Here is a 15,994-nt window from a genome sequence, read left to right as displayed (position 1 = left end):
GGCCGAAACGGTACCTACTGTTATCCTTCAGATCTATAATTATAATTATAATTATCTGAAGCTTTACAGTCATTTTTGAGGGGGTTAATATGCATAACAACTCTTAATAAAAAAAAACTCTGTGATAGCCCAGGGTATCATTTGGTCACGTCAAATAAAAAGGATGGGATCAGACTGTTGTCACGTGTGGTATTATCTTGTAATACATGTTGAAAGGGGAAAAAGTCAGTCCTTCAGTCAGACTTCTCTGTTTGATTTGGAATGTAATTAACACACAAATAGCTGTTAAGATCACCACCAGTTTATTTGAAGAATGCATCAATTGACTTTGTATCCTTGTTTATTTCAACTCGGCAGAAATCAGTATACTTAAAACCATATAAACACAATGACGGCTGGTATTTTATCTGGTAGAAATAAAACCTCTGTCCCTCTTTTAAACATTCCCAGAGATCATTAATTTCTTTGCCTCCATGTTATTGCTCTTTACTTTGTAAAGGCAGAGTGGCCTCATGCTGAACCAAGAGCCTCAGGCTTATACAACAGTTTGCTATTGAACACAGAGCATTGTTTTTCTTGAGTGACTTATTAATCATATTTAGTTTTCAACGGCAGCAGGTCGACGCAATAAAATCCAGCTGGTGATTCATTTGCTCGGCTTATTTTATTCCCAATTCTGACAAATAATAATACACTGATCTGAAGTCGTGTTAATGAATTTATATTATTGCCAGCATGACATTAAATACTTGAGTGTTTAAATCCTTATAGAAAGTGTTTAAATCTGTTGGTATTGTCTGGTTTGGGCCCGTTGTGAGGCGATAAGAGACGACAAATCCGTGCATTATTGCTGGCTTTATGCTCATTTCACAGTCGACCACAGAATATACAGGCGGCACAAGGATACGGACATACCAGAGTGTTCCTGACCACAGATACTAATAGCTATGGCCACAGTTCTCAGAGAAGTCAGTCAGGGGACAGTGTAGATTGTCATTAGTGATGGGGGGCTTTGTGTCGTCTTGGGGACAAGGCTGCAGCTGATAATTGGGCGTGGGACTTGATGGCAACAAAGCAACACGGCCTTGGTAATGAGATTAATGATGTTGTGTTAGGTCTTGTTTCACCAAGGAGAGGATTATCTCCTAACAGCCTTCCTAAGGTGAAGGAAAGGACAATTACTCAGACATAGAATCATCAGGCTCATTCCCTATTCAGGCTGAGCCTGAAATGATGTTTCAGAGCCAGGTCAGGCCTCATTCACGCAGACACACACACACACACACACGCACGCACAAAGCAATTTACTCAAAAACTCAGCAATGAGAATTTAGGGATGTCAAAGTCAATTGTTTTCAACCCATGTTGCAGAGTGAGCATAATGGCACCACAAAGTTCCGATGGACTCCTGATCAAACACCTCGGGGTGAATATAAATATGCTCCGTGTATATGGCCCAAACCAGAGAGAGTAGCGATGGTTTGCTTTGTCAGAGATGTGTCTTAGACGAATACTCCTGCAGCTCTGCCCGTTGCTGCACACGTGAAAAATATTCATTACAAAAGACCTTTGGACCATGTGAAGCACGAGGCTCATGATGCACCACTCCTACAGTGAATCTCCCACCAAAGCCTTTTTGAAGGTCCATGTGTGCAGAAGCACACGCTTGTGGATTTCAGGAAAACACACACTGGGAAACATCAGGGATGCATCAGGGAATCAATAAATGAATAGAGTTTCTGTTTAGTCTTGTTTAGTTTAAGAGGAATCATTGTTGTATATTCTAGTGCTGGATTCAGTTCTCAATATAAAAAGTGCTTGTTACAAAAGCAAAAAAATGAAACATTTTAAATGTCTTCTTGTTTAGCTTTTTAACTGTATTAAGTTGAGGACTGTGTTGACCCAAAAGTTTTATTTTAAGAAAAACTAAAGACTTCTGCACTGGAGTGGCTGGTTTATATACTGTAGGTAGGGTGAGGAGTTGATAGGAGTCAGGTGTGTGGATTGCAGCCAGGTGAGCCTCATTGCACTCCAGAGAAAGTAGGTCAGCTCCGCCTCTGCCATTCTCCAGATCTGCAGGAGAAAGAGAAGAAACCAAACAAAGAAAAACAGTGGCCCAAAAATACAACCAAAAAACCAGACCATCACAAGTTCCCTACTTACTCCATTACCTTCACTTTCTCTCAGTTTTAGACTCCACCAATCACCAGTGACTGTGTTTCTTGTGACCTCATTTGGAGCCAGAGTCCATGCTCTAACGATCGTAGAGTAGAGCCGTGAGATTTAAGTCAAACTTGACCGATTGTGAGTCACTCTTAGTCAAACATGACAGCTCAGCTGTTTTTAGCATCAAATAAGTAATAAAAAAATAATCTTGAACTTAAAGGCTTTACCATCCATCACTGTGATGCACACTCAAAAATAGATGTGTACCTAAAGGGGAACAAATGCTTGTCGCTGGGGTTTTTGAAAGAAAAATGTGTACCTTTGATTGAGTAACCCTTTACAATACTATGGTGCACAAACGTGACCAATCATTTTTCACTCAATAATTGCATTTTAACCATTTTTTTAAATGAATAAAAAGTTAATGTATTTGGTAGAAGAATGCAAACATGCACATAAACTGTGCAGTGCTAATGCAAATAACATTTCTAAGGAACATTTTCTTTTTTTTACATTTTAAAAGGAATTTTTAAATGTGTTTGTCTGTAGCCTTTGTGTACAAATTGTGCTCCTGCTTGTGATTTTACTCACTTTGTAGCCTTTCTGGGAGTCAAATGGTACATTTCTGTTATTCCCAGCCCAATATTGTATTAACGAGGGAACATTTTCCAAACGTGTACCTACAGGTAGAGAAATGTTCTTGTTTTGACTGTGAAGCCATCTTTTGGAAAAAGTTAAATGGCATCTCATTTGGATTTTTAGTTCAATCCATGTCCCATCCTCTAATGCCAAGGTCACATCATATGACTTTCAGAGTCGGAGGATAACTGTGCAGTTTACGCATCAAGGTATTTTCATTTCACGTTTGTTTTTTTTGTCACATTCTTGTCCATCCTAATACACAGAAAGTGGTCTTACTATTTCCTGAGAAAACACAATGTCAGTTGCGTTTGTGCAGCTTGTTGCCTAAAGGGTTGCTCTGGGCAGTTTTTGGACAAGAAAACCAAAACAAAGAACTAACATGCTTCATAAGTTGTAGATTTGCAACAATTAGTGCCATCTTTTACGTTCCATCATTAACATAATATTCATCAGTACAGCGATGAAACAATCATAACACAATGATCATTTTGTTTGCATTCAGCAGCTACAGCTCCCATGTGGTTTGGGGGAAGTATTCGTTAACAAGTGAAAGCTGGTGGAGCTGAAGGGCAGGATTTTCACTCTGTTGTATAATAAATGGGCTGAAAATCACTGTTGCAGTCACACACAAACGTTCCTTTATTGTGTATTTATGGACAGTTTGCACATTGATGATTTATCATAGCAACAAGGATGATGCATCAACTGTAATAAAACCCTCTCAGAGTTGTATTATTTGGAAAATAAATAAACATGAATAAACAATGAAGAGTGAATAAATCCGTTTGGTGTAGTTTTGTTTTTTCTTCTTCTTCTTCCTCCCAGTGACTGAACTTGCTGTATATATTATAAATCAATACATCTAGCAAAAGCATATCCTAACTTTATAAAATATGTTGGGTTTTTTTTCCAGTTCAAGTCCAGTGTCTTCAAAATCACCCTAAGAAAACAAAAATTGAAAGCAATCGTGAAATGTCACTATAATACATAAGAAATATGAGGTTCCTGTCTAATAAAAACTGACATCAACCATCTAGAGCAAAAACCTACCGAGGTGCACAAGAAAAGACATTCTCTCGATGGCACAGGAGTGGGGTAGAAATCAGGGCTGAGTATGTATTTCAGTGAGCCTTTAGATATTAACATTCAACTTACATGTTCATCTTGACCTTCTTCATCAACAATGAGGCAAACAGTGTCACATTGCATCAGAAGTTACACTTTATTTTACAGTCTGTGTAGCTTATGTGCACTGTATTTCCAGCATTCACAGTAAAAAATGTGTTCAAATATGAACTCTGGATTGCAAGAAAAAAACTTCCAAATAATAATAATAATAATAATAAGCTTGTGGAGCATTTTGTTCATGATTGCCCAGAGAGTAACAGAGCTTTCAGGTGTAACAAACCCCTCCCAGCAAAAAAATATTATGCAGATGCTGAAACACTACCTTGGGGCCACTGCCTTAATTATGTCTATTTTGGTAGAGGGCTAAAACAATGCACATCATATTAATATTGGGATTAATGTTTAAGGGAATTTAAGGATTAACATTTGGGGGTAAAATATTCTTCATACTTCTCCAGGAGTGGCAGTTGTGGGCTGCTTTAGGCTAAATTGTGATATAAAGGGCTTATTGAGTTATTCGAGGCTTTAGCCAACACTGTTCACTTGGTGGAAGACTTTAACAATCACTGTCAATAGATTCTGCTTTATGTCAAAACAGAATTTAGCAATTTTTTTTTTTCAAATCTTTATCAATATTTTTATATTTTTTTCAAAAACCTGTGACTAATTTCAATTCAAGAACTGAATGTAAATGGGGGTGCAGTCCTTGTCCCAGGGCAGATTCTGGATCCAGAAGGTGTCCACGGCAAACTGCACCACCAGGATAATAACAGTGATGGCTGACATAACCAGTTTGTACAGCTAGTTTGGTCATTTTGCCCTGGAGAAAGGACTTTGGCCAAAGAACCTGGTTCTTCTTCTCCTCTGCGTCATCTCGCTGCATTTCCATCGCCGCGCCATCCTGTGCTTTAGCCTCATTTTATAAATCAACTGCCAAATCAATATATCAGTTAGTAAAAGCTACTTGCTGATGACTAAACTATGATAACAAAACTTGAGATTCAGAAATGACAATTTTATACAGTATTTGATATTCATTTCAGAATTCATTGCAAAATGTATTTCTTTTTCTGAAGCTGATTAAGCCTGACAGGCTTTGATAACATAATATTCTTATATATTAGACAATATATTTATTTTGTCTATTACAATATATCTGATATGTAAGAACAAAATCATTTCAAAAAAGGGTTTAACAGCTCACCTCATATTCTTCATTGTAACCATTAGTGCTAATGAGTGAGGGGTAGCTAAAAAAAAGAACACATTTTCAACACTCAAAGTTGGAACTGAGTTGGAGTGTAAATTGAAATGCATTTGAAATATACCGTATGAAATGTATTATAAATTAGAGCAAATCTGGAATACATTTAAAATAAGAGCGCGTAATAATCAGCCCCCCCCCCCCCCCCCCCCGAACACAAGTGTACAAATGCACCAGATACATTTTTTATGATAGTGTTTGAAACGGCCCAAATTATTTCGTATGCATATCTAAACACATCTAATTCAAATACATTTTCCTTTGAGGTCACTGTTACAGTGAAGGACATTGGTATGGACCGAGTTACTTACAACACGACTGAATTTCATTCATCTCTTTTTCCTCTTGGTGTTTTTCTTTTTTTTTTTCAATTTGTAGGAATTTGATATGATGTGTTTTTTTCTCCCAACATCTAACTTTTGTTCTAGTTTGTGACACAACTGCAAAGCCGCCACAACAAAGAGAGATTGTAGAATAAAGTGCACTGTAACTGAATTATATACATTTTTTTCCTGGTACAGCAGTTGAGCGCCGTGCAGCCGCAGACGGGGCAGAGGGTTCCAGGGCTCTCCTGGGGTCATTCATCAAGGCTGGACCTTGGAGAAATGTGCCTGTTGATGGTATTAATAGCCTGTGGTGATATAGGTCTTCTCCACAGCAGAAACGGTCGGGTGAACCGGGTGAGCCCTATCTCACTTTTCTCCTTTTTTTCTTTTGATGTTTGACTCGAGCTTAATTCTGAGTCTCCCTCTCCTCAAGCTGTCACGACAGGAGAGGTGGCAGAGTGTTGTCAGTACACCCATCCCTCATCCCCACCCTGTACGTCACACCATCATATTCTCTTGCAGTTGCCCAGTTTCCGAAAATCATATTACTCTCATAAATTCACGATTGATAAATTATCTTGTAGGCAAACATTTTAAAATAACCTGTGATAATTAAGGCAGTCTTTCCTTTTATAAACAAGACATTTAAATTCAGAAAATGTAATCAGATAAGGGGGAAAAAAAATGTCACCCATGTCCTTAAGAAGTCATGTTTACTTGCTCCATACTTCAATCCTTTTCTTGTTGCGTTCCTTAATCTCTTGAGGAAATAAACTTTAAATAGTCTTGCAAAGTTCCCGAACATCTTCTTTTCCCTTTTATCCAATCATTTTGTTTCCCATGGAGTCCGGCTAGACTTAAATAGAAGCCTGGCTTTCTAGATTTGAGGAAGAACACCTCAGAGGTCGGAGTTATACGTGCACAGACGGCACGCTCTTGTTGAGGACCTGCACCCTCATCAGCTGGACGCTGGTCATGATCTTCTTCTGGTGGCCCATCAGCGTCACACCGAGCCTCTGGATGTCCCTGCACAGCAAACGCAGAAAAGTCTCAGTGTGTGGTTTTACCCTTAAATAAAAACCCTTAAGACTTAACATCAAGCATTGGAGTTAAACAAATCATTTGCATTTCTAAATGGTGGGTTAAATTTACTGTGGAGTCATTTATGTAAAAAATATGATATACTTTCAAAGTATATTTGACCAAATTAACTTATGTGACACTTGAATGTGCAGCATTAATTCTATAATGATGGAAACACAGTCTTTTAACTTCACTGATGTGTCTTTTATCTCTCACGCAAAAACTGTGTGCTAGTGTGAAAGTCAGTTATTCACAGATCAGTTTCAGACGTGTTCACATTTGGGGGGTCTTCTGGGACACAATTGTGTGAATGCATGTGTGAACGCAAAAAATTGTGGAACGCAACAGTGTTTATTCAGCTGGCATCCTCTGATGATGTATTATGTTAGTGTTGTGTTCGTACTCCAAACAGTTCAGTTACTGCTGATCCAAATATCTATGTAGATACAGACAGGAAATAAGAGGAGAGAGAGAGAGGAGGCTGTGGGGCTTCTGTAGATATTTCAAATTAAAAGCCCTCTAGTTGCTCCAGGTGTTACGATCTTCCCCTCTGAGTTATTTGGCCATTCTTTTGGACTCTTATTATTCCCTGTTTTGTTGTGGTATCTCATACCCTGTGTCTCTGCTAGAGGTTCTACCTGTCTTTGTCTAATTTTCTGCTTTTGTGATTTAAAGCACCACCCTGAAGTGTTTTGTCCCCGTTAATCAGGCTTCTGTTGTCTTCCCTAGAGTTTATCGATGCTCCTGATCCCCGGTGTTTCTCTCACTGTTCCTAAAAGCCTTGTCCTGTGTGTGTGTGTGTGTGTGTGCATTTTGGTTCCTGAGCTCCTTAAATCTCAACACCAGAGACAAAATCCAACTCGTCCCTCATGGGCTATACTTTGACACTGATCAGATCATTAAACTAGAAACAATCTGCATTTGCTGAATTTTTTTTTATTGGATCTGGAGGAAAAGGCAGTTTACAAGCATGGACGAGGCCAGGATTCACTTATGTTTGTCAGTCAAACTGTTAAAGCCCTTAGGGGGGCTTGTTAAGACGCTATAGAGCCCAGTAGTTAACCTCTGCACCGTTATCAGCTCACTGTCACCTCCGAGCTGTTATCGCTCTCTATCACAGTCGGTCCTCACCCTTGGTTCATGCTTATGACGTGTCCCAGAGTGTGGTAACCCCCTGCAGCAAAGTGATCCTTGTAGCGGCTCATCTTAATGGTGTCCAGCCACTCGTCTACTGAGTTACAGCTACTGAAGTCAGGGATGGCTCTCTCCATCAGCGGAGGACTCTTTAAACTGCGGCAAAGACAGAGGCAGAGAGGGAGAGATGGCGATAGAAAGATATAGATAGAGAGAAGGAAGGAAGAAGATGAACGAGAAGACAAGAAGAAAAGTTGGGAGGCAGTCCGAGAACAAGAAAAGAGTCAAAATGTGAGCAAGATGGAGAGTAACTGAGGGAAAGGCGGCTTTGAAATGCACTAGTAAGGGAGGCAGAAAATCAATAGCAGTTAAAGTGATGGAGAAAAGGTGGCGGCTGAGGTTGTAGGATGGCTGCTTTGAGTAGATTAATAAAGGGAGAAATCCTTAACACTGCTCCTTCTCCATGGCCTCTCCCTCTTACTCCAGGTCTCCCTCACCTCACAGAAGCACATCGCTACGCACCACTGACTCCATACGACCTGGGCTCTGACCTGAGCAATTTACACTAGTCCAGCCTCAGTCCTGGTGTCGTCTAAAAAAACCTGCTCCCACATTCACCACAGATGAAAGTCGATATTACAGCAAGGCTTTTACTTAATACACAAGGCATCTACTGTATGAGAGATGAGTTGATTGGAAAATAAACACGCCGACTTGGCTTCTTCTGCCACAAAAGTTTGAGGGAAACTTTACTCTGCAACTGTATCCCACAGTGCTCACATTTCATAGCAGTGGGATGAGACTAGATTTGCTTTGTCTCCTACACTGGGATAGTTTTAGATAATTGTCCAGGTCCGTCTTCTCAGCCCCTCATAGGCAGAGTCTTGCTTTGATTTGCAGCTTAATCCACTAATCACATGAACCAATATTTGACTCAATTAAATCAAAAGACTCCTCAGCGTGCAACACCACGCACCCATGAAGTGTCACTGCAAATATGGATCCATTGAGCGAGCCCACCAACCTGCAGAGCGTTTCCATGGACTTCAGGTTTTCTGGGTTGCGGATCAGCTTGTCGAGAACAGTGACTATCTGGCAAAAGCGCGGCCTCTCGTTGCGATCCTTCTGCCAGCAATCCAGCATGAGTGTGTGTAGAGCACCAGGGCAGCCCATAGGTGCAGGCAGCCTATAGCCCTCCTCCACAGATTTGATCACCTGCATGTTGCGGAGCAGAAACATGAATGAGACATGGATGTGTGGCCGACCAGCAGAGCAAACTGGAGTTTGGCTACGGACGACAAACAGTGCTCACGTCTCTGTTGGTGAGGTTCCAGTACGGTCGCTCCCCGTAGGACATCACCTCCCACATGACCACACCGTAGCTCCATACGTCACTGGAAGAGGAGAACTTCCTGTAGGTAATTGCTTCTGGGGCCGTCCAGCGGATTGGGATCTTCCCACCCTTCAAGGAACATAAAGAAGTTCAACCAGGATGTATTAGACATCCTGCTACACAGTGAGGTGACACTTTTTCCTCACTATATTCCGTATTTTTCCCTTTTGTTATGTCACAGTCGCACTGAGTACTACGTTCATGTGTGAGTGCATGTCCCAAGTGTTGCAGTGCTCCAATCTAACTCAGTAAGTATTAAAAAAATCCAGTGAAAGCATAAACATATTTCGATTTTTCTCATTATCAGAAACAGATGATAACTCTTTACCACAATGTTACAAAAACTTAATTGCAAGTGAAAGTGTAATCAGCTAAATGTCGATAAAATATCGCGAGTAAGCAGAACAGCGCCGCACGCAATGTTGTGTCATTAGGTCAATTATGTAATTATTGCTTTATTATGTAAATAGTATTTAAACTGCTTTATATTCTGTTGAGCAGTGTCACTGTACGAATGTCCATCCATCCATTATCTGTATGTACAGAGGGGGTAAGTGGAGCCAGTCCCACAATGGCTCTAATTTGAATAAAGAACTGTATTGTTGTTGCTGTATTGTTGCACCAGTGCTAACCAACACACCACAATGGTACCTGTGCCAGTAAATCATATAGCTTAAGTTTTTCATATGTTTTCAACATATACGCCTCTGTCGCGTTTATTGACTTCAGAATTGAATACACAATTTGTACAAAGGTATTGTACTTTACCTGATGTACTTAGTTACTCTGCACTGCTGTGTAAATGTCCACCGAAGCAGAAAGTTAAATGCTGCATTAAAGACTGAAGGAAGCCAGTGTGGACAAGCAGTCGGGACAAGAATAGACTTGCAAATGTTAGCAAGTATGTGAACCACTTAGATTATTTTGACATAAAACTGACACTTAATTAGGTTGACAAATGGATACATCACTTCCAAAACAAACACACACTCCCTGTGGGTAATTTTAAAACATCTGAAGGTTACACTTACAATGCGTACCTGCTCTGTCCCGCGCAACGATAAATCCAGCAAACACAGGCCACTGGAATTCACTAGCCTTAATTGTTTAACATTGTTTGTAACAGCTGGTAGATTCTTCAAAGTGACTTTGCTGCCACTCTGATCCCACGCAATAAGCAGCATTATTTCGTTTATTCAAATTTGCAGGCAGCCATGTGAGTCTTCAGCTGTTATTAACCATTCATTTGAGATGTACTGTAACGACACCACGGCGTCTGTGATATCCCAATCTACAGCTCTGGTCCCCTTCACATTGTCACTGAGCGATGCTGCACTGTGTGGCGGGGTTCTCTAATCTGATTGCTGTGCTTTAACAGAGTGTAACAAACAAATTTGTCAAATGCCACTTTCCATCAGTGTACTGTGGACTGATAGCATCACACTGGAGGCGTCAGCATCTGCCTGTTTTAGTTAAGACCTAATATATCTGTCTCCATCAAGCTGCAGCTTTTAGATCAGCCTCCTCTTTAACACTCAGCACTTACACGGAGGATTTTACACTGCTCACACTGTACAGAGCATGTATATCACTGTTGTACAATTGTATTTGTGTCTTCTTTTAAGTTTGGGTTCTTCCTTTTCTTTGCTAACTCTCCTCAGATTGAAAACACAAAGAGGCACCCATGAAAAACCACAGAGAAGGATCATGAATGTTGTTGAACTGAACGTCATCAGGTTAGTGAACACAAGGCTGTAACTATAACTTCAGCATCTAATACCTTTACTAGAAGTAGAATCGACTTACAGTCTAAGTCAAGGGGCCTTATATCTCCAACAGCCCAAATGATCTAAGGATTCAGTGTATGCAGAGATGGATGTTTGGAGTTTAAAATGTAATGGTGGACAACAATGTCAGATAGACACATTTTAACTACCAGGCTTCAATTGAGTAAAACAGTGAATGGTGTAGAAATTAAAAATATTCATGTGTTACATTATATACTGTTATTGATTTGCACTGTGTCCAGAGGCAGCTTTTCAAGAAATTGCCAGTAGCCCAAACTGTCTCATTTCACTTCAGCATCCGTGGTCTATAAACAATGAAGGTGACCTGCCTTCATCAGTCACAGAGACTACATGCTTTGAAGGAGGCAGCCTTTGAAGTGGAAAAACAGCTTATACTATATAGGTCTTCTGTATATACCTCCTACGTGATTTTATGCTGTGTGTTGTGCTCTCTCCACTGGCTTCCTGTTCGTGTTCGGATTGATTTTAAAATGTAATTGTTGGTTTTTTAAAGCTCTTTATGGTTTGGAACCATCTTACCTCTCTGAACTTCTTCTTCTTTACGCTCCATCCCGAGCTCTGAGGTCTTTTAAGAGGCTGCTTTTAGAGGTGCCAAAATCATGACTAAAAACCTGGGGCGATCGGGCCTTTTCTGTAGCTGCCTTTTAAACTTTGGAACGAGTTACCCATGGAAATTAAATCTGCCTCCACCATCGGACATTTTAAATCGCTTTTAAAGACCAACCTCTTCTCCATGGCCTTCACTTCAGGATAAGAGTAGTCAACCCGGATGCTTCTATGTAGTTTTTACCATTTTACTATTTTATTACAGTATGTCTTTATGTTGCTGTGCCTTTAAATCTGTAAAGCACTCTGGTCAACCTTGGTTGTTTTTGAAATGTGCTCTAGAAATAAAGTTGACTTGACTTATATTTTTTTATTTCAAGTCATTTCTACCCACTAAAAGTGGCCATATCTCTTAAAGAACTGTGCATGGATGTGTGTGTGTCACTGCATCAATGCTTGCCTCAATGTGAAAACTCACACTGGTGGTGTATGCGGCATCAGGGTCGTCCTCCAGCACTCGGGAAAGGCCGAAGTCCGAAACTTTACACACCAGGTTGCTGTTGACCAGAATGTTGCGGGCAGCAAGGTCTCTGTGGATGTAGCCCAGGTCAGACAGGTAGGTCATACCTGCTGCGATGCCACGCAGCAACCCAACCAGCTGGATGATAGTAAACTGGCCATCGTGTCTCTAAAGGGAAGGGGCGGAAAGAAAAGACAAAGAAAATTCAAACATGGGGAGGCGGTGGGAGAGATTGAGAAAAAAAAGTGACAGTATTGCTGCAAAAGAGATGAAGAGAATGACAATAGATAAGATTTTAATTGAGATAGTCAATAGAGAAAAGATAAGAGAATAAAACATGACAGGGACTCACTTTTAAGTTATAATCTGTAATATTTTTATATAAGCAGGTACTGTGGCTGTGTGACATTATGTCACATCAACCTACGGTATAGTTAATTTTAGGAAACTGTCATGTGACGCTCACAAAACCACAGGTGGCTGATAATTCTCTCCATGTAACAATCCTTTATTACACAGGAACCGATGCGTGTCAGTGCACTGTATATGGATTGGTCTGGAGATTTTTACATTCTCACATAAATTAAAGACACACTTTAATGTCCATACGGACCATCTGAACCAAAGACTGATGAGGAGACCAGAACCTACTGTTCAGGTGAATGTATCGGTACTGACCCTGAGGAAGGAGTCCAGCGAGCCATTCTCCATGTACTCGGTGATGATCATCACTGGTTTGCCTGAATAAATAAACAACAACAACAGGCTGGAAAATTCCTGCATTGCAATAAACATTTAATTATGTACATGTGCATTTGACACCAATCTACTCTCTGAGTCGCTCACTTATGTGTAAAAGAAGAACCTTCTGTTTAGTTATCGATCTACAAATGAATCAGTCCCCTTGTTAATCCATAGGCCTGTCATGGGGACAATTACCTAAAAGAAATTAGATTAAACAAGTATTAGACAAATGGAGATGATATGTCATTGCTCCTCTAAGAGCTTGACACCAAGTAAAGGTGGATTGTTGTGAAGTTTATTACAAATATTCCTTTTGACAGGGTTTATTTATAAGCTCAACTAAGACATGGATGCAGCATGTCAGCAAAATAGATATTCATAATTATCTCTCACCACATTTTTAATCTTTATATGATTCTTGCTGTCAAAGTAAAAGCGCCCTGGCAATTCAGTTCTATGTATCCATTCATTTATTGTGAAACATTTGCAGAAGTGGCAGATGCAATGCTTCATACCACAGAGTGCTGGCATTTATATGTGAGCAGACATTAAAAAAACCAGAAGCTACGTATGAACCCCATGTATAGCAGCAGGAGTGATGCAGCCATCTGTGTCTTCACTGCTATTTTTTTTTTTATTATACAACATTCTAGGTGCAATGATTGAAAGATGCACTCATAGAGGACAAAACCACCACCAGGACCACTCAGTTTTCCACATTGTCAACATGGTGATCCATATCACAACCAAATGTAATAACTGCTGGTACATCCTCAGGAAAAGTCATCAAAACCTGTCCTTAGGTTCATCATAACCCATTGACAAGGGTAAATACACTAAAGAGATAAGTGTCTGGCTCATCACACTGCAACAAACTCTAAATACTAAATCCTAGTATGATCCATAAATACATTTGAGTTTTAACTCCTTCCAGCATGGCTTCATGGTGGTCGCACACCAGACACATCCACCCCTACAGTCACACAGTCAAACAGACATTACATTTGTCAGACTTTTTAAAAAGAGAATGAAGGATGCAGTAGCTGAGACAGTTACTTGTAGGGAGAGTGATGTTTATAAAATTGTTTCTGGTTAAATTTACACCAGAAACTGTTAAAATAATAAATAATAATTATAACTACAATAAAAATTATATAATAATAATAATAATAATAATAATAAGCATGGATCGTCTACGTGGAACTGTAGCTTGACACAGTGCAAACTGGCTCATGATGAAACCGATACCCGCTGCTTTCAGATCACTGTAAAACGTCTCCATAATGGAAAGTTCCCTCAGCATGTGACTGCCTACTAACTGTCACACATTACAGAGCTCAATAATCTTTATTCTGCCAAGCTGGCATTGACGTTGAACTGTAACTAAAATGAAAGGGAAGTGGAAAAGATTAAAAAGTGGGAAGATTGGTGTCGTAAGTGCTTGATAAATAGGGCAATATAGGGGGAAAAAAAGCCGTCTGTAGCACGACGTGTCTACACTCGGAATAAAAGCTCTATTCTGTTTGATTCTATTCACAAAGACATTCACATAGAGGTGGCATACTCTGGGTTACCACTCCTTCCAGGCGGATGACGTTGGGGTGATCAAACTGAGCCATGATGGATGCCTCAGCCAGGAAGTCCCTCTTCTGCTTCTCCGTGTATCCCGCCTTCAGAGTCTTCAGGGCCACTGGAATGTCTCTTTTCCCTGGGAGCCTCATTCGGCCATAACACACCTCCCCAAATTCTCCTAAACACAAACAGCAGGCCAATTCAGCAAATTACTGTACATTCATCTTTAAACATTTTGTACATATTGTCCAGTACAAAACATATTGTTTGCTTCGCTGCACCTGCGCCCCCCTCTAAAGACACAGCTGCGATGAGAATATGAGTTCAGATATTTCACTTGGTTAGATAAGAAGAAACAAACCCACTTCAAGGCTGTGTGTCCACTCGGAAGTCAGCTAATCAGCCATCCATTATTTCCCATTAACGCTTATCTTTAGCTTGGAAGAAATGTAATTGTGCTTGCTGTTATTTGCTTCCCTCAGCTTTGTACTTCATTAGGGTTCGAGCAACAAGGTTGCAAGAACCCTATTGAAACTGGAAGGATTATTATTATTAGGGTTCGAGCAACAAGGTTGCAAGAAACCTATTGAAACTGGAAGGATTATTAGGGTTCGAGCAACAAGGTTGCAAGAACCCTATTGAAATGCAAAAGATTATTATTATTATTATTATTATTATTCCTAAAAGTAAATCGCATTTTTGAGGCCTTTCCCATACCCCAAAACTCACAGATTTTTGTGACCGCATCAATCCTGGTGTAAATTTACGTCTGAAAGTCGTTCGGGGAAAATGCGTGGAAAATTGGAGGTGGGAGGGGCTAAAAAGTCACGCAAAAAACTTCTATTAGGTCAACTCATGTCGGGTTTAACGTACGTGAACGAAACTTGGTACACACGTTCAATAGGTGGGGACGGTCAAAAAAGTCGATGACGACTTTCCCGTGAAACCTACAGGAAGTCCGCCATCTTGGGTTGATTGGCGATTTTTTGGCGATTTTGGCGAATTCGCAGCAATGGTATTTGAACTAACTCCTCCTAGAGTTTTCGTGCGATCACCTTCAAACTTGGTGAGGTCCCTGTGGACCAGTTGAGGAGCTCACGGTATCAAAAGTTTTTTCAAATGTCGCATGGCGCACGAGATAGGGGGCGGCAAAGTTCGTGATGATTCTGATGTTTCGCATCAGAAAAACAAAACTCTTATAACTTTACGATGGAAGGTCCGATCCGAACCAAACTTGCTACCATTGATGATGGGCCATGGCTGAAGACGTCTATGAAAAAACGGTTAAGTTTGAAAACAGCGCCTCCTTGTGGTGGAAGAAAATACACACAAAAAAAGTTTTTTTACGATTTCGGGAATAACTTTTACACAGATAATCGTACCGAACTCAAAATTGGTGACAACAGTCAAAACACATGGTAGATGATGCGTGATCAATATGACGACAAATCGTTTAACGGTGTTGCCATGGCAACGACGCAAAGTCGGATTTTTGGGACAAAAAATCAAACTGCTACAACTTCGCGAATCCTGGTCCGATCTGAACCAAACTTGCTAGGATTGATGACAGTCCGGCCCTAAAGACGTCTATATGAAAATATTCAATTTCGAAAACAGCGCCCCCTGGTGACAGCAGACAATATGACAGCTGGTATTTCAATTATCTCC

The 15,994-nt window shown here is 40.3% G+C and overlaps 1 protein-coding gene across 5 annotated transcripts in view; it reads right to left on the bottom strand.

The window, feature by feature from the left end:
* Window positions 1-3,423: 3,423 nt before the first annotated feature.
* epha8 (eph receptor A8) overlaps window positions 3,424-15,994 on the bottom strand; it is a 102,888-nt gene continuing 90,317 nt past the window's right edge. For 2 of the 5 annotated variants that reach the window (XM_058631591.1, XM_058631593.1), the window contains exons 14-20: window positions 14,319-14,504; window positions 12,689-12,750; window positions 11,951-12,178; window positions 9,056-9,205; window positions 8,768-8,958; window positions 7,741-7,899; window positions 3,424-6,552 (exon numbers count right to left, since the gene is read on the bottom strand). In XM_058631591.1, the coding sequence (XP_058487574.1) occupies window positions 6,438-6,552; window positions 7,741-7,899; window positions 8,768-8,958; window positions 9,056-9,205; window positions 11,951-12,178; window positions 12,689-12,750; window positions 14,319-14,504 (1,091 nt within the window). In that variant the 3' untranslated portion in view covers window positions 3,424-6,437. The remainder of the gene's footprint in view (window positions 6,553-7,740; window positions 7,900-8,767; window positions 8,959-9,055; window positions 9,206-11,950; window positions 12,179-12,688; window positions 12,751-14,318; window positions 14,505-15,994) is intronic. The other 3 variants (XM_058631592.1, XM_058631594.1, XM_058631596.1) reach the window with 2 other exon arrangements.

The sequence above is a fragment of the Solea solea genome, chromosome 6 (genome assembly GCF_958295425.1).
Source record: "Solea solea chromosome 6, fSolSol10.1, whole genome shotgun sequence".
In the NCBI taxonomy this organism is placed as follows: Eukaryota; Metazoa; Chordata; class Actinopteri; order Pleuronectiformes; family Soleidae; genus Solea; species Solea solea.
The sequence above is the reverse complement of the archived record's forward strand: the minus strand, read 5'-3'. Positions and strand labels throughout refer to the sequence as shown.